General features: G+C 37.4%; 1 protein-coding gene across 9 annotated transcripts in view; it reads left to right on the top strand.

The window, feature by feature from the left end:
* The window catches only part of plekha1b (pleckstrin homology domain containing, family A (phosphoinositide binding specific) member 1b), a 28395-nt gene extending 4380 nt beyond the window's left edge, over window positions 1–24015 (top strand). Inside the window, exons 2-13 of one of the 9 annotated variants that reach the window (XR_002596273.2) lie at window positions 196–381; window positions 3967–4023; window positions 4514–4559; window positions 6947–7044; window positions 9598–9723; window positions 10152–10289; window positions 11876–11944; window positions 13551–13615; window positions 13689–13752; window positions 14970–15050; window positions 18941–19118; window positions 21453–21577. Coding sequence is in view for 7 of the 9 variants with exons in the window: in XM_022207072.2 (XP_022062764.2) it covers window positions 241–381; window positions 3967–4023; window positions 4514–4559; window positions 6947–7044; window positions 9598–9723; window positions 10152–10289; window positions 11876–11944; window positions 13551–13615; window positions 13689–13752; window positions 14970–15054; window positions 16972–17012; window positions 21453–21767 (1245 nt within the window). In the remaining 2 variants the exon portion in view is untranslated. Of the gene's footprint in view, window positions 1–195; window positions 382–3966; window positions 4024–4513; window positions 4560–6946; window positions 7045–9597; window positions 9724–10151; window positions 10290–11875; window positions 11945–13550; window positions 13616–13688; window positions 13753–14969; window positions 15075–16971; window positions 17046–18940; window positions 19119–21452 lie in introns of all 9 variants that reach the window. The other 8 variants (XR_007937986.1, XM_022207075.2, XM_022207073.2 and 5 more) reach the window with 8 other exon arrangements.
* The last annotated feature ends 939 nt before the right edge of the window (window positions 24016–24954 follow it).

The raw sequence follows: 24954 nt of genomic DNA, 5'->3' as shown, positions 1-24954 counted from the left end.
TCTTGAGAGTTCATGTCCTTATTTACATAGATCGAGGGTGAAATAAACAAGAAAGCAAGCCGTTAAAAGCAGTGAAATTCAGCCTCTCTGGATCTTTAAACTTCCAGTCGTTTCTCCTTTAGCCTGAGCTAACCCTGCTAGCTAGCCGTCCTGCTGCTCTAAACAGCTAAACCTCTCCTTTTCCCGCCTCCTCAGGGTCCCTGTGATGCCCGACAGCGGGCTGAGCTGCTCGGCGTCGCGATGCCTTACGTGGACCGACAGAATCGCATCTGCGGCTTCCTGGACATCGAGGAGAACGAAAGCAGCGGCCGCTTCCTCCGCCGTTACTTCATCCTGGACACGCAGCAGGGCAGCCTGCTGTGGTACATGGACAACCCTCAGGTGAGGCGGCGTTCCTCCAATGTGAGTCAGAGCGGAAACATGTCAGGCATCCCAGCAGAGTAAATACATCTATAAATACTCTGGGAGCGTTTGCACAGGTTAGCATGTAGAAGATCTACAGCTTTCAGTCTGAAAAGCAGCTTGTAGGGACTTGAAACTTGCTTCAGTTTGTCTTGGCGGTGCATTCAAGGACCCTCCTGATGTCTGATTGTTATTTGTGAGCTTCAGTTTCAAACAATCACCAAACCTACGGACGTTTAAATTTCAGATGCCAGCTCTTAGACTTAGTCTGATGTTGGAGCGACTTTCTTCAAGTCATTAAATGCATGTGACTCCACTGTCGTTAAATGATAGACATAAAGGTAAAATATGGGACTTTAAAGTGCTTTTCTGAGTGTCAGCAAATGAAATGAAATCACCACCAACGTGTATAAAACCCCAAAACCTGCTTATGAGTTTTAATAGACATGTTTTCTGTCTAAAAATTACTAAAATTAAACCATTCATCAGAGGAAGAACCTGGAAAAACACAAAAAATCATCATTTTTTTCACATTAAGACAGTCCTCTTACTCATCATGTTTGAAATCTGAGCTTAAAATCAAAACATTATTACAATTAAATCACCAAACAACATGTAAGAATTGGTCTCTTTAGCTACTAAACATCAACACGTTGTTTCTTTAAAAATTACTTTTAAAAAATGGTTAAAAATGACTGAAAGTTTGTCCAAAATGGCTCAAAATTGACCAAACATGACTAAAACTTGGAAACTTGATCAAAATGATTGAGAATTGTATCTTAAATGGCTTCAAAATGATTTAAAAAATGTCTAAAATTTCTGCAAAAAACACTACAAATTGTCTAAAATGACTTAAACTTGTTTGAATATCTGAAAAAAAAATGTCCAAACTGACTCAAAATTAATCCAAAATGTCCTAAACTTGTCTGAATGCCCTAAAGAATGGTCCAGTATATTTCAGTTTGTCCAGAATGGCTCAGATTGGTCAAACATTAATAAAACCTGGAAACTTGGCCAAAGCAATTGCTTCAAAATTGGTCAAAAATGGATCAAATTTCTGCAATAAACTAAAAAAAAGCAACTAAAATGTCTTTAACTTGTCTGAATGTCTGAAAAAAAATTGTCCAAAATTGCTAAAAATTAATCCAAAATGATCCTGAGAGGAAAATCAAAGCTACTGGATCAATAAATAAATGCAGCAGAAACAGTGAACAGAGGAGCAGGTTGATGGAGATACATTCAGCATGGTGAAACATCTTTCTACAGATGACGAGCAGAGACTGAAATGTGGCTTAAAACTCGTCCAAAATGACTTAAATTTATCGTAATGACCCAAATCTAGTTAAAAATGACACATTTTCAGATATTTTCAGGAACTTTCAGGTATGTTTGGACTGCTTTTGAGTTATTTTTGTGCAATTCGTGTCTCATTTTGGATTTTTCTTTGTTATTTTAGACCAGTTGTGAGTTATTTTGCACAAATTTCAAATAGTTTAGGAGATTTTTAGAATGAAAATCAAAGCTACTGAATGAATAAATAAATGCAGCAGAAACAGTGAACAGAGGAGCAGGTTGATGGAGATACATTCAGCATGGAGAAACATGTGTTTCCATGGAGGTTCAGGACTTTATGCTGCAGTGAAAAATGAGCCCATGGTGAGTAAAATGAGACGGGAACAAATAATACTTGGAGTTCAGCAGGTTAATGCTGCCTGACTTCCCTCCTCTGTCCCACATTTTAAACACAAACGTAATTTCTATTTTAAAAAGAGGCTCGGTAATTTCCTAAAAGACTTGAACTCTGTAGTTTTTAACAAACGTCACTTGAGGAGGAGGAAGTCGGTCATTTATTAAGGGACTATTTTCAGCGGCGGATGTATTCACTTGTCATGTTTCAGCAGCAGGAAGGTGGGATTGAGTTGAAATACTGCAGAAATTCAGCTGTTTGATGGACCGTGACGACTTTAGCTGTTATCAGATTGAGGTGAGCTCCTCGTAAGAGTCCGAATACGTTTTAATAGCTGTAACACTGCAGGTATTCAACCAGGAAAAGGAAAGGTGTCAAAGATACGGCACACGATAGAAAAACCAGATCTAAAGAGGAAGTCGAGTATTTATAGAGAGAACTACAATCAAGATAAGCGTTGGACTAGTTTAAGATTGTGCCAAACCAAGCAGACAAACAGGAACCACAACAGAAACTGAGACGGTTGGTAGTAGCGGCGTTGAGATTTCCCACAGCGGGGGAATTCCTCGATCACCACAGCTTCACAGGTTGAGCTGCAGCTGCTAACTTCTAACATCTGCTGGGAAAACTCTCAGAAAGTTGACATTTGTTGTCCAGATTTGAGTGGAAAGGGATCTCAGACAACATCTAGATTTAGTTTACCAACATTCTTACCCAGAGACATCCCATCATACCAAAGAAAAACTCGCTGGACTGAAATCGAAAACTAAAAAGCCGGGAGACGGTTGAACATAATTTTTATGTCACTGTGACAGTTTTGAAGTCTTGTCTACACTCTATTTGGATGTTAAAAGGTGTGTTTTTGCCAGTTGTTCAAGTCAAAAATAGCCTTAAGCCATCCAGAAAATGAAATTTGATTAGAAGATTCACTTTTCAAGATATTTTTCCATCTGTAATCAGAAAATGGTGCTATAAATGAGCTTCCCACTTCAGGACATGTTGGAAAAATGGACTGAGACAAGATTTTACCACCCTGAACAGCAGGTTATTTGAGTTGTTCTCCTTTTACGCTGAGTTGTGGTCAATTTAATTTGGCTTTTTTGACAAGAATTTACCAAAACAAAGACTCTTTCATGTCTAAGTGAACACAGAAAGGTGTATCTAATAAACAATACTGACTGGAAAGGGGTGGATATTTTTATAGTAACTTAATTTATCTCGTATATTTTTAATTAATTGACATTACTTTATAGAAACCTGATTTCACTTTGATGTGAAAGAGTCTTTTTTGGGGGGAAATTCTTGTCCAAGAAGCCGAAAATATTAGTTAACAGATGATGAGTTTAAGGGTTGAGGATTTGAAGAATTTGAAACCAAAAACCATGAAGACATCAGAGCTAAAACCGTTAATCGATTAGTTGTCGATTATTGAATTAATTGCCAGATGTTTTAAAAAGTGTAAATTCTCTTCAGCTTCTCAAATCTGAATATTTTATGATTTCTTCCCTCCTTTATGATGATAATCACCATTTTTCGCCATTTTCTGATATTTTACAGACCAGAATACAGAAAATAATCCACAGATTAGTTGAAAAAGTTGTCTTGTTGTTGGTTGTGAACATGTGGTTTTATCAATTTTTAGTTGCCCCAATGGTTAATTGTGAGAAACTCCCAACTATAAGCGAAACAAAACAAGTTTCTGCATTCAAAATGTGCATTATTTATCCACAGATGTGGTAACTAAAAGCTGCAGCTACAGCCCATGTCCTGTTTTACACCAACGCTACCTTTTACTACTGCTTTTACTTCTTGTTCTGCTGCCGTTACTACAGACAATGATGAGGCTGACTGTGGTATTTTTGTCTTTTCCTGTTCAGAATCTGCCTGCAGGTGCAGACATCATGGGATCTCTCAAACTCACCTACATCTCTATGGTGAGCTCACCGGCGGTTTCAGAGACTTTCCCTGCAGCTATGACTCTTTGCAAATGCCAACGTGCAAATATAACTTATGCTAAAGTGCTGGGTATCACCACTGCAAGCAGATAATGGATATTTTTAGCATGTTTTAGCTGTGGATGTGACAGGATGTCTTCTGACAATGCTCTGAAGCTTGTAGAGTTAATAGAGAAGCAGAAAAGAAAGACAGATAGTTCTGGAGATGTCTGAGAATCTTCGCATTTTCAAGTTTTATTCAATATCCAGTGCTAGTGGTCTGTACATCCATGTGGACAGTACAAACAGGAGCTGCTAACAGCTAATTTCATGACTGGTAATCAAACGTGGGGTGTTAAAACCTACCTGTCGCTGATACTACAGCATTTCATTGGTGATTTTGTGGGTATCTCTCTTGTGATGGCCGTAATTTTCCATGTTTCCATCAGACCCGTAAAAACGTTTGTGCCTTTTTATTTTTCTTGCTCAGGTCAGCGATGCCACCAAACTCAGACCAAAGGCAGAGTTCTGCTTTGGTAAGTTCGTCTTTATTTTCCCTTTACCTCCTTGGTCTTCACTCTGAGGGTCAGGGTTATTGCCCTTCAGCAGTGATTAATGGTCATTATAATATGGCTTTTTTGGACAGGAATAAAGAAAACAAGACTCTTTCATGTCTAAGTGTAAACACATTTCTACAAAGTAAGTACATTAAGTGATTGCAGAAGTCTTCAACCCCTTTAAAACAACTCAACACAAGTGCAACCAAAAGATGCTTGAAGTCTCTGTGATTATAGGATAAAGAGTCCAGGATCTAGAAGGTCCAGTCTCTGGTGGATTGGTACTCCTGGATAGAACTAGACCAGGAAGACTGAAGAACACTCCAAGAAACTCTGAGAAAAGCTTGTTGAAAAGCATCAGTCAGGACGATACAAGAACATTTAAAGTTCCTGAAGATCTCTTGGAGTCCAGTTAAATCCATCAATAAGAAATGTAAGGAAGATGGAACATGAATTAATCTGACCAGAGCAGGACATCCTCAAGAATTGAGAGACTAGAGAGGGAGGCCACCAAGACTCCTATGACTCCTCTGAAGGCCGTCCAAGCTTCAGCAGCTGATGGAGAGACTGTTCGTAAAACAACTGTTCTCTGTTCTTCACCAGTCAAAGCTTTAGTGTTCAGAACAGCTTCCAATACATAATGCAAACTTTTTTATGATGCATTTTCTGACTAGTTTTATGATGTTCCTCTATTTTAATGTTTGTTGATTTTACATCTGAAGTGTCTTTGAGTGTTTAGAAAAGCGCTATACAAATAAAATGTATTATTATTATAATTATTATTGTTTAGCTTTATGGGAGACAAAGAGAAAGACTGTTGGAAAAAGCTCAAATTAAATCCGGCTGGAGTTCATCAGAAGACATGTGGAGACTCCGAAGACACCTGGAGGAAGGTTCTTTGGTCTGAGGAGACCAGGATGGAGCTTTATGGCTCAGACTAGACACGACACATCATCACAAAGCCAACATCACCAACCATGAAGCATAGTGGAGGCAGCATCATGATGTGGGGACGTTTCCCAGCAGCAGGTCTGGAATACTTGTAAAGGTAGAGGGTAAAATAAAGTCTAGAGGAATCCTGGAGGGCAACCTGATGCAGTCTGAAGAGAACTGAGACTTGGAGGAGATTTGTTTTCCGTCCAGACGATGAGTCGAATCAAACAGACAGAGATCCTCAGAAATGGTTTAAAGACAACAAGGAGGAAGTTCTGGAGGCCGAGTCAGAGTCCAGACCTCAATCCAACTGAGAACTTCTGTTCACTCGTGATCTCTGTGGAACCTGACCGAGTTTGAACTTCTTTATCAAGAAGAATGGGGCGGCATGGATCAGTGGGTAGAGTGGCCGTCTTGCAACCGGAGGGTTGCCGGTTCGATCCTCGGCCCGTTGTGCTCATGTCGAGGTGTCCCTGAGCAAGACCCCTAACCCCTAATTGCTCCTGATGGGTCGTGGTTAGCGCCTTGCATGGCAGCTTCCGCCATCAGTGTGTGAATCTGTGTGTGAATGGGTGAATGTGATGTATCATGTAAAGCGCTTTGGGTACCTTGCAGGTATAGTAAAGCGCTATATAAATAGAGACCATTTACCAAGAATGAGGTGAAACTGCAGTGTTCAGATGTTCATGTTGATGGAGACCAACAGGATCAACAATCAAACTGAAGGCTCATCTACTGAATGCTGACTAGAAGGGGTTGTATACTCAAGCAATCACTTATTTCAACTTTATATTTTTCATAAATTGACATAACTTTGTAGAAAAATATTTCCACTATGACATGAAAGAGTCTTTTAATCTAAAGAGTCAAATTAATCTGAGCATGATTCAGTGTTTAGCAGGTACAACACGTTTGTCTTTGCTTTACTGTAGCTGTGTGTTTGTTTCTTGGTTTGGCTTCGTGTTGTACTTCCAGTGTAGATGTAAGTTGTGCTGATGTTTTAAACAATAGTTCACTTCCAAATCCGTGGCCGCAGTTTGTCGCTTTTCCTGTTTGAACTCCACAATGTACCTGCACACGAAGCCGTGAAGAAACGCTTCCTTCGGCTCGCTGTGGAAGAATTCTTCCTGCGTCTCCTTTGTTCTCTCTCCTTCCTCGTTTCCTTCCTTCCCCCTTCTTTCCTACCTCCCTCTTTTCCTCGTCCGTTAGCTTTATTTCCTCCCTTTTGTCCCCATCGCTGCCTGTTGTTGTTCCGCTCGTCCAACGGTAGCGCTTTTTTGTCGCTCAATCACAGGAAACCGTACAATGACGGTGACCTGACCTCCGAGTCTGGATGGGATGTTAACACTCGCACACAAACACATCCTCTGAGAAGCAGGTCAGTATTTTTAGATCTCCACTGAGCTCAGGGCATCTCTCTTGTCTCTCTGCAGTTATAAACGCCGGCATGAGGAAGTTCTATCTGCAGGCCAACGACCAGCAGGACCTGGTGGAGTGGATCAGCGTCCTCAACAAAGCCACCAAGATTACCGTGAGCCTCGCACATGTTCGCACAAACACACCGATCAATAGGTGACCCCGTTTTTTATGCATGTCGCTGCGTGTTCGGCCTCGGGCCACGACAGATGGAAAAATTACCCATCAGGCCACAGAGGTTCAAATCGAGGTTAGCAGAGTGTAAAAGCAACAGGATGGAAAAAAGGCTTTTAAATGCACCTGCAGCTGCTTCATCCGTTCTATTTTAGGCCATGTGGGTTCTACTGACATTTAAAGGCTGAGTTTATTTGAATTCAGCTTCATTTAACCAGAAGACTATTTCATCTCTTTAAAGAAAGATCTGGCAAAAAAAAAAAAAAAAAGATTAAAGATTCACAAAATAAAATCCACTTTAGGAAGCATTTCTATCTCATTAGAGCCTTTATATATAGTTTTTTTTTTTTTTTAAATTAAGCTTATCTTTGCCAGAAAAAAATCTCCTTTTTGAGAAGGAAAAAAACTGCCAAAAAAGTAAAGACATCTAAAACAAAATCCATCTCAACAAGCATTTGCACTCTTTTAGTTGGACTTTTTTTCTCATGAGAACCTTTATATATAGTTTACTTTTAAAAAAAAAGTAAGCTTAATTTAACTAGAATATTATAACCTTTTTTTGGAGGGAGATCTGGGAAAGAAAACACGCAAAAAAGTCAGAAATTCAAGCATCACAACAACAGACATGGGATAAAAACAACCGAAAGACTAAAGATACACCAAACAAAATCCACCTTAAGAAGCATTTGCAGTCACTAGTTGCCCATTTTTCTCATCAGAGCCTTTTTATATATATATATATATATAGTTATACAACAGAACCACATGCACACAGATAAAGTGCCATAAATCATAAAAAAGGAAGAAAAGACCTTCTATTGTGCGCTTCATTTTCTAAAGGCTGAAAAATAACGCCAAGAGGAAGTGGATGAGTCTGCTTTACTTTTTCAATCACAACATTTCTCAATAATGCAAAAAAAAAAAAATAGTGGTTGGTTCTGAAGAGCAGCTTCTGAATAGTAATGGAGTTGTCTTAGTTGTAATCTCTGTGTGAACATGGCTGGTTATTAGATGGAGCTGGTAGCTGAAGGTGAGGAGGATGATGGGAGGCAGATGGAGGTTTGGCAGAGCGAAGGAGAATCCACGGTTACCTCAGTGAGAAATCACAGAAAGAACAAAGCCTGGAATTAGAGAGTTGGCCTGACAGCGTAGTTGTCGCCGTGGGTAACAATCTGGCAGAGTGTTTTTATGCCTCAGGAGGTGATGAGGTAATGCCGAGCAGGTTTGCCAGCCACAGGTCGCTAAGAGACAAACCAACGCCAGCCTCATTAAATCAAAGACTTTATAGTCCTGCTGCAGTGTCCTTTTAAAAAGTAGTCGCCACTCTTCCACGTTTTCCCCTTTTATTGCTTTTCAACATTGAATCAGGGTCGATTTAATTTGACTTTTTGGTCAAAAATTTACCAAAAACAACTCAGATTCCTGTCAAATATTAAGAATACAAAAGCATTTCCATAATTTTTCAACCCTTCGAGTCAGTAGGATTTCTCTAAACTTTGCTGCATCATGATGTCTCCACCATGCTTCACGTCATGATGCTGCCTCCACCATGCTTCACGTCATGATGCTGCCTCCACCATGCTTCATCATGATGCTGCCACCACCATGCTTCACGTCATGATGCTGCCACCACCATGCTTCACGTCATGATGCTGCCACCACCATGCTTCACATCATGATGCTGCCTCCACCATGCTTCATCATGATGCTGCCACCACCATGCTTCATGCTGGGGATGGCGCTTTTGTCGTAATGTGCAGTCTTTGGCCAAACATAACATGACATCTATTGGCCAAAAATCTCAACACTGGTCTCCTCAGTCAAAAGAACCTTCTTCCAGGTGGCTTCAGAGTCTCCTACAGGTGTTCTGGTGAACTCTAGTCCAGATTTAATTTGAGCTTTTTTTCAGCAGTGACTTCCTCTTTACACTGTGCTTGAGAATTTAAATTACCAAATGCATGAGGGCTTCAGTTTAAACTCTTTGGTGCACTCTTTCTGAGAGTACGTAAACAAATCAAGAAATAATGATGTAGAGAAGAAATTTCCCAGGAATCCATTTGTGATGGCAACTGGCTGCTTGCTGTTGTGCTCGTAGAGTTGTTTGTATTTTCGGGAGTTACATGTTTTACAGATGCTAATACGCTAAAGATGTATAAACACTGTGCTTACCAACAGTCACGATGATGAGCTTCTATAGGATTTCAAACACTTTCAAACACTACAGCGGTCAAATCAGTTAGCTCTGGGAGGACTTAAGGTAAAGATTAGACATGACGAAAACCAATAATTGATTGGAACAGCAAAATCTATGTGGCCTGATGAAACTAATTAATACACATGAACTGTTGACTATTTTCAAGCAATCAATGCAGAGAAAAAGCTAAACATGCACTGATTTGGGTGTTTTGTGGATTCTAAGCCAAAGAAGCGATGAAGTCCTTGAAGGTTAAAGAAATTAAATGAACTTTTCCATCTTTTAACGGTGTACTTTCAGGTGCCAAAACTCGGAGACTCCAACGCTGCCCACGCTGAGACTCCTCAGGAGGTCCTGGGTGCCATGAAGCAGGTTTCCTACAAGACGGAGATCATCGGAGGAGTCCCCATCATCACCGCCACTCAGGTAACTCTGTCAGGTGTGTTGTACCGGCAGGTTTGGTCCTGCCTTCGCTGGTATGCGAACACGAATGTGACTCAGCAGGCAGCAACACAAGAAGACATCTGCTCTGGATTCTACTGAGCTCAAGGTTTTAAGGATGTCAGCTGGGATTACCACCAACATTTAGCCGTTGAAAGTTGGGGTTTACACTTTTTTATTAAAGTGGAACTATAAAACTATAAAATTTAGGGACTAAAATACATCTGCAATCTGCTCCTTATCTTTACTCGAAACTACATTAGCTACAATATATGCCTCACACATCAGACTCCCCAAACTGAGCCGTTCTCTATACATGACATCTTTAGCTTGTCATTAAATATTGTTTTTTGGTGACTATTCTGAGATAAAGTGAAATATGTGGTATATTTTTGTGTGTTTGTGTGCTTCAGGAGCAGGGTGAAGGGCAGAACGGGGCAGACCGAGGAGGTTTGAAGCGAGGTCAGAATCAGCTGCCCTACTTCCTGTCCAGAGGAACTCAGGACCAGGCTGTCGTCAAGGCCGGATACTGCGTCAAACAAGGAGCTTTGGTGAGAAGATGCACTCAAACGGGGTCTAACAAAGTGACAAATGTTTAGAATTTTGGACATCTTTATCCTCAATCAGCTGTGCTCGTCTGGATGCTGCAGTTTTGCCTCATTTTTCTTTGCAAAACTGCTTTAGTTCTGTCCGACCACATGGGGATGACTTGAGCTTTTCAGGTCCAGACACTAATTCTCAGTTGGATTGAGGTCTGGACTCTGACTCGGCTTCCAGAACTTTTACCTTTTATTTCTTTGAACCATTTCTGAGGTTCTTTTTCTGTTTGCTTTGGCTCATCGTCTGGATGGAAAATAAATCTTCTCCAAGTCTCAGTTCCCTTCAGACTGTATCAGGTTGTTCTCCAGGATTCCTCTAGACTTTGCTGCATTCATTTTACCCTCTACTTCTACAAGCCTTCCAGGACCTGCTGCTGAGGAACATTATGATGCTGCCACCACCATGCTTCACATCATGATGCTGCCACCTCCGTGCTTCACACCATGATGCTGCCACCTCCGTGCTTCACACCATGATGCTGCCACCACCGTGCTTCACATCATGATGCTGCCACCTCCGTGCTTCACACCATGATGCTGCCACCACCATGCTTCACATCATGATGCTGCCACCACCATGCTTCACATCATGATGCTGCCACCACCGTGCTTCACATCATGATGTTGCCACCTCCGTGCTTCACACCATGATGCTGCCACCACCGTGCTTCACATCATGATGCTGCCACCGCCGTGCTTCACAGTGGGGATGGTGTATCTATGATGATGTTCAGTGTTTGGTGACCACCAAACATTGTGTCTCGTCTGATGACCATAAAGCTCCATCCTCGTCTCCTCAGACCAAAGAACCTTCTTCCAGGTGTCTTCAGAGTCTCCACATGTCTTCTGGTGAACTCTAGTCCAGATTTAATTGGAGCTTTTTCCATCAGAGTCTTTCTCTTTGTCTCCATGAAGCTTTGACTGGTGAAGAACGGATAACATTTGTTGGATGAACAGTCTAAAGCTTGGAACTGCTTCAGAGGAGTCATAGAGTCTTGGTGGCCTCCCTCTCTAGTCTCTCAGTTCTTGAGGACGTCCTGCTCTAGTCAGATTTATTCATGTTCCATCTTCCTTACATTTCTTAATTATGGATTTAACTGGACTCTAAGAGATCTTCAGGAACTTGGAAATGTTCTTGTATCATCCTGACTGATGCTTTTCAACAACCTCTTCTCAGAGTTTCTTGGTGTTCTTCAGTCTTCCTGGTTTAGTTCTATCCAGGAGTACTGATCCACCAGAGACTGGAGTCTTTTTCCTACACTCACTGAGACACATTCACTGACCTCAGAAGATCTTTTCTGTAACTGTGTGACTTCTAGCACCAACTTACTGCACCTTTGTTGATTTTATATGCGATACTTTATTTTATATTTTTCATGAATCAATGTTACTTCATAGAAATCAGTTTTCACTTGGACATGAAAGAGTCTAAATTAATTTGACCATGATTTGATGCTGAAAAGCTTTTTAAAAAAGAGACGCAGCTCAGGACGGACTGAGCACTCTTTAAAGGCTCTGTTTGCTCGTGTTTTCCTCAGATGAAGAACTGGAAGAGGAGGTACTTCACGCTGGATGAAAACGCTGTCAGCTACTACAAATCCGACCAGGTGAAGAAATCTGTTTTTGAGTTGTTTGAATGAAGTAATCCTTTAAAAAACATGCTACCAGGTTACTGAAATGCACATAAACACAGAGAACGTTACAGTCCAACATCAACACAACATGTACAGTTAAATGTTTCCTTTAACAGGAGTTCAGAGTAAAAACGAGCAGAGCCTGAAGGATTTCAAGTGTGTGTTAGTGTGTTGCTCGTCTGGCTTCGCCCTGCAGAGTCGACTTGCAGCAGCTTGCGTCCTGAATTCCTCCTGGTAGATCCACGTGTGGACAGATGAAACCTCAGCCTGTCTGAGCACATTTAGAGACACACCCAGCGCTAGTTAGAGAGCTTAGAGCTGCTGGCTGTGGCTTCAGGAGTTTTATTTACTCCGCTGAAGATGTGAAACAGTCGCACATTAGTGCACTTTCATTTTAAAACCAGACAAATGTTTTAGTTCAGTTTCAGGAATAGTCTCAGCTGACACGTTACTGCTCCTCAGTGTGTTAATATTCAGGTTACTGACAGTTTTATGCATTAAAATCCAGTTTATTCATACTTATTTACATTCATTTCTAGATTATTGGCACATTTTATATTATCCAGGTTATTTATACTTCTGTCCAGATTTTTAGTACTTTTTTTTTCCATATTGACACTATTGTGTGTTAATATTGAGGTTATTTACTATTTAGCATATAAATATCCAGATTATTGACACTTTAGTGTGTTTAAATCAAGTTTAGTCCTACTTTTGTGCATTAATATCCATGTTTTTTGCATTTTCATGTGTTAATATTGAGATTAATGATACCTTTGTGCAATTATATTGAGGTTATTGAGACTATTCCATGTAAATTTCCAGGTTACATACTAATTTTATGTTACAATCCAGGTCATTGACAGTTTTTCATGTTAATATCCAGGTGATTGATACATTTGTGCATTAATATCCAGATTATTGATGCTTTTATGTATTAAAATCCAGATTATTGACACTTTCTTGCATTAATATCCAAATTATTAACACTTTTGTGTGATAAAATCCAGGTTATTGACACTTTTGTGCCACAATATTGAGGTTATTGATGCTTTTGTGTTTTATTATTCAGGTTAACAATCTGTGTCTTTGAATCCAAAAACCTTCGTTTTAGAACCCTAAAATTCTGGGGAATTAAAATGAAAATGCATTTGTGTGAATATAATACTTGATTGATTCAAATGCAGCTCCAAAAATTGTGCTTTGTTGACGTAAAAAACACAACAAATCAACATCAGTCAGTGACAGACGGAGCTGCTGCCGGTTCCCATTTATTCCTTTTTTCCCCCAAAATCTTCTCAATAAAATATGACTGTCGTTTTATTTTCATTCAGAAAAAGAATGTTTTCAGAGCCCGTTGGCCTTGATTTTTGCAAACGTTTGTCTCTGTGAACCAAAATGTTTGCAGATTCATGTTTTTTCTGTGATTCTCAGCCTGTATGAAAGTGGATCCTCTTTTATACCAGAAGCAAACTGTTGTGAATTTGTTTTACAGAAGTAAAACAGAACAAAGCGGTGCAGAATAAAACCAGAAAACCTCATGGAGAAATGCTGTTTTTTTTCCTTTTTCTTTCCTCAGGAGCGTGAGGCGCTCAGAGTGATTCCTCTGAAGGAGATCCATAAAGTCCAGGAGTGTAAACAGAGGTCAGCAGCTTCTCCTCTTCACTGTTTTTATGTCTATTTACTGCAGGTTGTTAAAATGTGTTGTGTTCTGCAGCGACCTGATGATGAGAGACAACCTGTTTGAGATGGTGACCGGCACCAGGACCTTCTACGTTCAGGTAGCACTCCTGGACTTCTGCTCTTTGTTACTGAGCATGGATTGAAGTGTCACTTTTCTTCTCTGTACGTCCATGAAAACATGACAAACGTTAGCCGCTAAAGGCTAATTTAGCTGCTTTTATTGTCACTGACTTAAAGAAATGTGAACAAATCAAAGCTAAAAAACAGTTTAAAAGAGGAAAATACCCAGATTCTGTGCTGTAATTGTGAATTAATATTCATGTTATGGGTATTTCTATTGGTAATTTCTAGATTATTGATACGTTTTGTGCATTAATATTCAGGTTATTGATATTTTTTATGCTAATATCCAAGTTACTAGCTTTTTTTTTAGATTATTTAGATTATCCATGATATTGATAGCTTCTAATGTTAATATCCAGTTTATTTGCACTTTTTATTTTATTGTTAAGTTTATCGATGCTTTATCATGTTAATATCAATCTGTTTAAACTTTTTCATGTTATTATCCAAAGATATTTCTGCTTTTTTATGTTAATATCAAGAATATTGACAGTTTTATACTTTAATATCGCAGCTATTTACACTTTGGGTCATTTTTTTCTGGGTTATTTACATTTTTGTGCATTAATATGAACATTATTGACACTTTTGTGAGTTAATATCCAGATTTTTGACACTTTATCACATTAATATTTAGGTTATTGATACTTTTTATGTTAATATTCAAGTTATTAGTAATTTTGTAAAGATTTATACCAATGTTATTGACACTTTTTTATGTTATTATACAAATTATTTACACTTTTGTGTGTTAGTATCCAAGATATTGGTAGTTTTTATGTTAATATTCAGATTATTGATACTTTTGTCCGTTAATATCCAGGTTGTTGACATTTTTCGATGTTAATATCCAGATTATTTACATTTTTGTGCATTAATATCCAGGTTGTTGACATTTTTCTGTGTTAATATTCAGGTTATTGATGTTTCATTGCCCTTTCACAGCTCATTATTGACCTGTTCTATCGACATATTGATTACTAAATGGGCCCATGTGCCGTTTTTCATAGTGAGCTGATTAGATATTCTAAAGAATCACTTTGCATGAGTACACATATGAATTTAGATTGTTGATTTCTCTTATTTGATCTCTGAAACAGCATAATTGTGTTGTATTACCAAAAGAAACCTCCGGTCAGACGTCTGCCTCGACCGGCTGCTTAAACCTCACGTTTGTTTCTGTTTGTTTCAGTCTGACAGTCCAGAGGACATGCACAGCTGGATTAAGGCCATTTCAGGGGCCATCGTGGCTCAGCGGGGCCCCGGACGCTCAGTAGGTATCTGGATGCCTGGAGAGGTCCGAGAGCCTTAAATACGTTTAGCGTAAAAATGTGTTTGTATGGAACAAAAATCAGACCCGGAATGAAATCTTTAAATCACATTCAGCCTGAATTCAGTATAAAAACAAAAGAGTGTATCATAAGAACATAATTTACATCATTTTTAAATTAGACTTAAAGCTTTTTTTATGCACAAAAATACATAAAAAGAGCAAAAAGCATCATACTGTGCCAACACTGCAGCCACAACAATGTAACATTATGGTAAATACTTAATTCATGATTTGGTTTATTTTCTGTGCAGTCACTCAGACGTGGCTCCATGTTCTTATGTTAATCAATGAATGCCATCTAGTGGCAGAAAGAATCACTGCAGCAGACAAACTGGGAAAGGTTTAAAATTTAAATCAACTTATTTATGGGTACTTTTACTGCTAATTTCCAGCTTATTGATACGTTTCTGTATCATATGTAGAATATGTAGTTTATTTACACTTTTGTGTGTTCATGTCCAGTATTCTGGAACTTTCTGATGTTTTTAATCCAAGATATCCGTGTTTTTTTAATGTTAATATCCAGGTTATTGATGCTTTTCTGTGTTAGTATCCAAGATAATTTTTAAGGTTAATATCCAGGTTATTGATACTTTTGTCCATTAATATCCGTGTTATTGACATTTTTGTACATTAATATTCAGGTTATAGACAGTCTCTAATGTTAATATCCAGATTAATGATACTTTTTTACTTTAACATCTAATTTTTTTGACACTTTTGTACATTAATGTCTCGATTATTTACACTATGGGGCATTTTTATTCAGATTGTTTACATTCTTGTGCATTAATGTACAGCTTATAGACAGTTTTTATGTTAATATCCAAGTTATGGACACTTTTGTAAATTAATATCCCGGTTATTTACATTTTTTGTGCAAAAATATTCAGATTATTTCCATTTCTGTGCATTAGTATCCAGATTTTTGACACTTTTCTGTGTTAATATCCAGGTATTGATACTTTTTTATGTTAATATTAAGATTATTAACACTTTGGTGACTTAATATCTCAGATATGGGTACTGTATGTCATCTACAATTTAAATTAATTTACTCTTGGATGCTCAGTTTCACCTCTTATTTAGGAATTTGATGATTATAAATCAAGTTGTTTCAGTCAGAAGATGGTTTTTCTGTTTGTTCATTTAATATTAGCCGAAGTCTCACATGTTGTACTTTCAATGTTTTGTGTTTTCAGGAGTTTCACAACCTGATAATGACGACTGAAGTGTGTTTTCATGTTTTGTTGTTAATTCTTACACAAACGCACACAAACACACTTTCTCTCTCTTCGTCTCTTCTTTCTGTCTGAAGAGTTTCCTTCCAAAACCGCAGAGTTATCCACTAAAACAAACCAAAAAAGGTTCAAATGAGCAAAAATGACGACGGCTCTGAAAAACTGAGGTCTGTTTGGGTGTAAATGTGAAGTGGAAACGTTTGGAGCCTGTTTGATGATTAGTTAGCAGATGAACAGATGTGAATGAATATGAGCTAATTTTGTTGTTAATCAGACATCAGTAGTATTATGAGTGATTTCGGTGCATCCTAAAAGACGGTTTATGTCTGAGATTTTTTTTGCCAGAATGACTGAAAATTTGTCCAAAGTGGCTTAAAGAAATAATTGAAAGAACTGTCTAACTTGACATGACTGAAACCTAGAAACTTGTTCAAAATAATTCAGAAAATTGGTCGGAAATGACTCAGATTTCTCCAAATTAATTGAAACATGCAGGAACATCAACAGAACGTTTCCATTTCTACCACAAACTGAAGTAAATGCAGATGTTCTAGAAACATCCGTGTGGTCTTCTGGAAAGCAGCTCTTCGGCCTCTGTAACTGTAAACTGTTGTTTTCAGATCCGTCAGGCCCGGCGTCTGTCCACTCCTTGTTTTCAGAGGTATTCGCCATTCTGCAGTGGTGAATGCAGCACGTATGTGACCCCGCCCCCTTTCTCCTCACCCCACTCCTCCCCCACGCCCATCACAGTTTCCCCCATCTCACCCCACAGGTGTTCTCTGGTTCCTCCTCCAGCTCAGACCAGCACAGATTTAGTTCCATCCAGGCTAAAGCTGCAGCTAGCTGTTAGATTTAAAGCAGGACAACCTTTCAAATCACAGCCGGAGCCACAGTTTGTGGATTTAGACGAGTTTGTTTCAGAGTTTGCTCCTCAAAATGGACAAAACTTCAATTTTCAGACCGTAGTTTTTGTTCCACCTCCATGAAGAAGCTTCTTATGTTTTAACCGGATCTGATTTGGAAGCTTAGTTTGGCACTGGAAAAAAAATACAAAAAATAAAATCAAAAAACAATTTAAATGGTGAAAATTTGGAGGCAACATTGCAAGAAAAAAACAAGTTAAAATCACTGGACTCTTGTAGTGTTCAAAAACTGTAAAAATAGCAGAAAATATCTGTAAAACTATTTTATTTTTAGGGGATTTAAATACAGTAAAACATAATGTAAAAGAAAAAATAACCTTGAGCAAAAATACAGATTTATGATGTGGACATTATCTGTAGTTTTTTTCCTGTGTTTTTTTTTTTTTTATAGTTAGCATTTAAATTATTGCCTTTTTCTGTGATTTTACTGAATATTATATGTAGCTTAACAAAACAGGAAAAATCAGTAAATAAATAAATGAAAGAAATATGTAAATTTTTCTGTAAGTTTTTTTCAAATAATGGCAAATGATGGTAAAATAGTAATGCTAAGAATTATTATTATGTTATTAATAATATTTTCATTATTGTTCTTATTGTTTTTCAAAATAATATTAATTATTTCATTACTTATTTTTACAAACAAACGGATAGTGTAATGATGACAATAATAATATTATTATTATTATTATTATTATTGATGTGGAAGGTTTTTTGCTGTTATTGTTTCTGCGGTTGAGAAGTAAATTTAAGCTGTTTTTCTGTGATTTTTAGTAAATATCCGTAATTTAAGTATTAATTACATGCTGAATGTATTTTTTTTAAATATGTGCATTAAAATCTGTATTTTTCCAAATAGCATTTTGTTCTGTTAACAATGTGACCATATTCATATTTAATTTGAATTAATGTTAATTTATATTTATAAAAAAGTGAATTATTTTATATATTTTTGCTTCTTTTTTATTTTATTTATTTATTTATTTTACTGTTTTTGAACGTTAAAGCTCCGCATATTATTTTCTGACTCCAGTGCTTCCAGATTTTCACTGTTTATTTAGAGAATTGTTTTTTTTAACAATTTAAGCAAAAACAAAATGACATTTAAATCTGAATTTCAGTTTTGTTGGATGATCAAATGAATATTTCAGAGAAGCTCATTCACTTTAGCTAAACTCATTCATTCTTGCATTTCAATTTTTTTCCCCTTCCCAGTAATTTTACACGTTTTCCCACATTTTGTCTGAGCTGTGTGGATTTAATACACGATAGTCATGCAGGTGGAAAGTGATTCAGGAAATGTCAAACATAAAGACATCCACATGGAGGAGCTTTAATATCTGTCCAACTTATGATCCTGGTTTCATTCCTGCTGCTGTTAGTCGGCAGCTTCCTCCGTCTTCCCTCCTCCCTCCACCAGACGTCATCGTTTAACTCATCCGTCCATTTGCATCATATTTTTATGTCTAAACGCCGTATGTCGATATGTGGGCAGTAAAATGACACTTGTCTGACCTTCTTTCTGTCGTCTTTCACGCCTGAATAACATTTCCAGCGCTCCCGACTCCCAGCAGAACTTCCTTCACCCTCAGCTTCCTGTTTTCTTCCCGCTAACCCTGCTGTTGTCTGTTTTTTCCTCTGCGTCTTCGTGTGTCTGCTTTTTCAGAGAGTGAGGTGTGACAGTGATGTACTAACCTTCCCCAAATGAGCCCTCCTGCTTCCCGTCCCTCCCACCTGCTGCTCATCGTCCAATCACAGCGCCCCACTGCCTCTCCACTTCCTTAGCAACCGCCGCCGCCGCTTGACCCCATCCTGCTCCTTGGCAACCGCAGCATCACTCGTTCGTACGTGTCGCTAGCAACTGCATGAACCTTTTGTTTTGGGGTGACGTTTCTCATTCTGGAGAGAAGCTGTGCTAGCAGCTGTTAACATCATGCTACAGATGCTAAATAGTAAGGAATTAATAAGATGTGCGAAAAATAGGAAAAGTTCTGTGTCCGTGAAACCCAGGTTTGTCGTAGTCAGTGGTAGGGTTTCTCTCGTTACTGATTTTGTAATCATTCAAAATTTTCTGGCTCAATCTAATTTTGTAATAAGCTAATCTTCATGACTTATACTGCTTTCTGACATACATCTGTGAAGGATTGCTAATTTTTGTGTTCTATTTTATAACTTGTATGTCGTATGAATTGAATTTCTGCTCTAAAATTTTGTATTTTACCTGAAATTTTTCGTTTTTTACATTTTTATATCTGCTTTTTATCAGCAGAGTTCACTATCTAGCTTTTAAAAAGTAGGATTTTGCTATTTTTAATTGTAAAATCATCTTTATAACATGAAACACCATGCATATGAAGTATATGCACACATTATTATTAAATGTTTTTTAAAGTATTCTGCATTCATATGTAGCTAAAAAAACAGATTCAGTTCACATATTTTAATATCAGAATTCACAGAATTAATAGCTTTAGTCGCATAAGAAAATGAAGCGTAAATGTCTTTTTGCTGTGTCCGTTAAAATACAAGTCTTTTAAAGGTACATTTAGTCTTTTTTTAACTAATTTTGTCTGAAAACTAACATTTCACAGTCTAACACTGTTTTTCTCTTGCGTCATGTCGTGTCTTCTGCCTGCTCACTTTCTCTACTAATACAGAATGTCATGAGAATTTAATTTCACCCATAAAACCTGTTTTCTGCATGTTTTTCTGTTTGTTAAATCAAATCACACGTCAGAATCTAGACGTTCACCAGCAGGATAGTCAGGAAGTTATTTGTTTTAAATGTGTTTATGTAACATTGTCAGTTCTTTACCTTAATGCTTAAACCTGTGAGATAAATTTCTCAGAATTTTTGTTGCTTTACTGTTGGTCACAGCGGAGTCATTTAGAACTTTCTGGCTGCACCAAGACACCCAGAATTTTTATTTTTGACAGAATTAGGTTCAAGCAAACAGTTTATTTTTTGGCAATTTACTGGATGACACGTTTAAAAGAAAGTGACAAAGTGTCACTATTTTAAGATAATTTTTATGTAGGATGATTTGAATTTCTGAAGTTTTTTTTTTTTACAGAATCTGGCAAAGGAAATGTTTTTTGGGGGGCAATTTATTAAATAAATCTATTGTATTTATATAACACCTTTCAAAACAAATCCAATGCATTCAGAGCACTTTATGTTTTTATTGAACATGAAAAAGTGAAACCAGGAAAAGGACTTGAGACTAAACGCACACTTTGTCCGAAAATAATATTTATTAAATAATAAAAATAAACAGAAACCCAAACTACGGTAGGACACTGATAAAGATATGGGTTTTAAAAGTATCGGTGAAGAAAGTGATGAAATATCACAGTTTTAATCTAATTTTTCCAACAGAACTGTGTATAGCATGTGTTGCATTCAGGGACTGTTGAAATTTTTCTGTTTTTTTTTACTTCAGTTTCTAGCTCTGATAAGTTCTGTAATTTTTGTGATTTTTTAAAAAATTAAATAAAATGCTTTTCAGTAAGTTAATTTTTCCAACAGAACTGCGTGTAGCACATGGTGTGTGCAAGGACTGTGGGAAAGCTGGAAATCCAGCAAATTTTTAATTATTTCCAGTTTCTATCTGTGATAAATTCTGTAATTCTTGTGATTTTTTAAAATGAGATAAAATCCTTTCAGTGAGCTAATTTTTGTAACAGCGCTCGGTGTACCATATGATGCATTCAAGGACTGTTGGAAAGCTGAAAATCCAGCGATTTTTTTTCCAGTTTCTCGCTCTGATAAATTCTGTAATTTTTGAAAATTTTCACAAAGAAATTAGATACAATGCTTTACAGTGAGTAAATTTTTCCAACAGAACTGCAGATCACATGTGATGTGTTCAAAGACAGTTGGAAAGCTGAAAATCCAGCACATTTTTTTTTTCCAGTTTCTAGCTCTGATAAGTTCTGTAATTTTTGTGGATTTTTTCTAATTAGATAAAAAGCCTTTCAGTGAGTTTGCTGGTGAACAAAGTGATTTTTCTAGATTCTGACGTGCAGATTAATCAGAGGCTTTTATTTGACAGTTTTTGCTCATCTTCTTTTCTCTCCATCACACTCATCCATCCATCGTCCATCCATCGTCCATCCATTTTCCCTCCAGACTTATCTTCTTCCTCTAACTACTTCTTCTTCTCCTCCTCCTTTAGGAGCGCGGTGAGCTCTCCCCTCACTCCCCACCATCCTCCTCCACCTTCTACTTCCCTCTCGACCCTCCGCCGGGCCCCGTCTCCCCCCCAGCGAGTGCTCAGCCTCACCCTGGACTCCCCCCACCACCGGGACAACTTCCTGGGCCTGCTGCCGTGGAGGCTGAGCGGCGTCCCGTCTGCGATGCTGCCAGCGACTCGATCGCGTTTGTCGCTGCAGGAGACGCTGCAGCCTTCCGACTGACGGATGCGTCTCCATGGAAACGCGACGGCGCCGTCACTGTGGACGACCCCGACCTGCAGATGACCCTGATCTGACGACGACTGACAATCCGGACCGAGGATCCTCCGAACTCTTCCAGGGACCAGTTCTTTTTGTACGTTGGTGCACATCTGGGGTTTGTCTTCCTCGTGTTTGTTACCGAATATTTACTCCAAACAAACAACAGCACGTGTTTGTTGTTGTGCAAAAAAACAAACAAACAAATAAGCAGCAGCAGTGCAGGAGACAGAAGAACCAAAGTTTGCAGTTTTTAGTTTTGGTTTCCTTCCAGCAGGTTTAGAGAAACTGACTAATCCAGATTCTCAACGACAATCCTCTTCTTTTATTTGTTACGTTTTGATTTTTCTTCGAGCACCGAGGTCCAGATTCACCTCCAGCAGATGTCTTTGGTGGTTCTTCAGGAAGCTTTTATGTCAAAATTAGGATGCTGTTGATGCAAATATTAAAAAAAAAACATGAAAGAACACTAAATCTTCAGCTGTGTGCAGGTGTGAGCAGGTTTTCAGGAAGCACCCACTCTCCAGTTTTTACATTTTCTGCTGTAAAAGCAACTTTTCCTGCAGTCAGAACACATTTAAAAGCTCCTGCAGCGTTGTTAAATCCACGTCTCGCTCCTGTTTCTCTCTTTCTGATGTGAAAAAGCAGACTTTCTAACGGACGATAATTTAAGAAGGTTTCTCTTTGTCACAAACTGTTTGGCCGATGAAAATTTAGCACAGAAATGTCAAAAATTGATGTATTTAGATGTCAGCTGTTGAAATAAATCTGAAGCTTTTGTCGTACTGAATTCATCGGGCAGCTTTAAGTAAAAAGTAAGCAAAAAATGCGACTTTTAGTTGGAGGTTTTGGTCGTTCAACATATTGGAGACTCTTGTTTTTGAAGTCAGAAGCCAAAATACGAGAGTTTATTGTAGAATTGACTAAGTAATAAACCTGTACCAGTTCATAGGTTGAATTAATCGGTTTTTAGTGAATTTTTTTAAGTCTAAATTCTGTGATTTCAGCTTCATTAAAGTGAACATTTTCTGGTTTCTTTCCTCCTTTATAACCGTAAACTATATATCTGTTATTTCTAACATCTTCAAGACCAAATGATCATTTAGTAATTGAGAAAATACAGAAATAATTTCAGCTTGCAGCTCTGCTCTGCCGTCTCGTGAAATAGGCCTCCAAGAGGTTCTTAGTTTTGATTAAAGGGCTTTAAATTTCAGTTTTATGACTGAAATCAGTTTGTTTTAAAGCTGCTCAGTCTGTGTGGAGCTTCCAAGACCAAATTAGATGCATTTTGCAGCCGTCCTGACTGATTATTAGAGGGAGAAAAGAGGTGAAAAAACACAAAAGTGAAGCAGAATTAACTTGAATTTTATCTGTAAACTAACTCAGAAGTACTTTAATTCATCAACAAGAGTCCAAAACAGCTGATTGTGCAAAGTTTATCACAAATTAGAATGGTTTATGCCAATAACGTTTTGGTAGAAAACAGGCTTCTGGACCAAAATCTTATTAATATTTAATGTAGAAATGTGCAGGAGAAGCCAAACCTTTTCTTTTCCAGGAAAACATCTTCCTGATTGTTGGTATCGAGACTGAAAATTTTCATTTTTTGAGCAGCAGAAAACAAATGACATTCTGCCTGATTTTGCTTTTTGCAGCTTTTCATCTGTTCCATTTACTGTTTTTGCTTCATTTAAATCAGTTTGAATGAAGAAAAATGTTTTATTCACCAAAAAAAAAAAAAAATAATGAAAGAGACAGGAAGTGGAATGAAAAACGTAAAATCTGCCAAAGTGTGAGGTGCTTTAGTCGCTGCTGAGGATCTGGATTCAGTGACTGGAAGGTTTTTGATGACTTTTAATAAAAATGCAATGGATTTAAAAAGTCTTTACTGCTGTGGACTGAAGCTGCGTTTCCGTTCGTCTCACCAGTTTCCTTCCCATGTTCTTGTTTTGGTGTTTTTCTGTGTAAAACGTGGGGAGAAACCAAACGGCTGCGTTGGTTCTGGGTGTTTTTTTTTTAATTTCTCTGACGAGCTTTTTCTGATATTATTTGCAGTCATGATGATGCTGAAACAAAAAAATAAAATCTACATGTTTATGTTGTTTATTGACTTTTCTACAGGCGTGTGCACGGCTACATGCACACGCCTCCACCCTGATGTTGAGCTGGTAAAGTGCCTGTTCTTTCTAAAGAGTTGTCGTTGATGATGATGATGAGCTGTTTTGACCCTTTTTAGTGTGATACTCAGACCATGTGCTCTATTTATTAAACGACATTTGAACAGAATATCATTTGGATTCATGTTTTTTTTTTCTCTTCACACCAGATTTTAAAGGAAATTTCAGTATTTTAAGTCCGATTTTAGGTTAAAATTGTGATTTTCATCACACAAACACATCAATTTATAGCCTTCAGTGTTTCATAAATGCTCGGTAATTTCCTAAATCAGCTGTTTGAGCATTTGTTGGGACTATTTTCAGTGGCAGTTTGAGACACATTTGGTGCTTTTGGGGCGACATTTGTACATGACGCATAATTTTTCAAAAATATTTTTCCATTTTTTTTACACTGTTTTTACACACATTTTAAGCTTTGTTGAACAATAAATTTAAAAATAAGACGTTAATTAGTAATTTGATCTTTTGCATTGTGTGTATATATATAGATAGTATTAAATCAACAAAAAAATCATTATTTTACAGATATTTCCTTTTTTTTTACACTTAACTTTTTTTTTTAGAGATTTTAAGTTTGTTGAATTATTAATTGTGGCCAAATAAAAAAAAAATAACTTCTTGGTTTGCCTTTAGTTGTATTTAAATCAGCAAAATAATTATTCTTATTAAACAAAGCTTGAAATTACTTTAAATTTTGTTAAATTAAAGGTAACAACCAAATTTGTAAAAAAAAAAAAAAAAGTATTTAAATTTTTACCCAATAAGTATGTTGGCCAGAAATGTAAATGATGTTCACATCAAAAGGTTCTGTTTTCACAAATAATACTTTATTCTTGTGCATTATATAATGCAATAATAATATTATATTGTTTAATTGTGTTTAATTCAGCAAAAATGTATTTTTTTGCAGATATTTCCTTTTTTGTTTTACACAATTAAAATTTTGCTAAATTAAAGGTAACTTTTTATTTTCACAGTATTGATTGGTTTTAATTTGTTTTTTGCATTGTGTAAATTTAAGATAAGGTTAATTGTTAGTTCTTTTACT

Source organism: Acanthochromis polyacanthus, chromosome 19 (genome assembly GCF_021347895.1).
Source record: "Acanthochromis polyacanthus isolate Apoly-LR-REF ecotype Palm Island chromosome 19, KAUST_Apoly_ChrSc, whole genome shotgun sequence".
Taxonomy (NCBI): domain Eukaryota; kingdom Metazoa; phylum Chordata; class Actinopteri; family Pomacentridae; genus Acanthochromis; species Acanthochromis polyacanthus.
The sequence above is the reverse complement of the archived record's forward strand: the minus strand, read 5'-3'. Positions and strand labels throughout refer to the sequence as shown.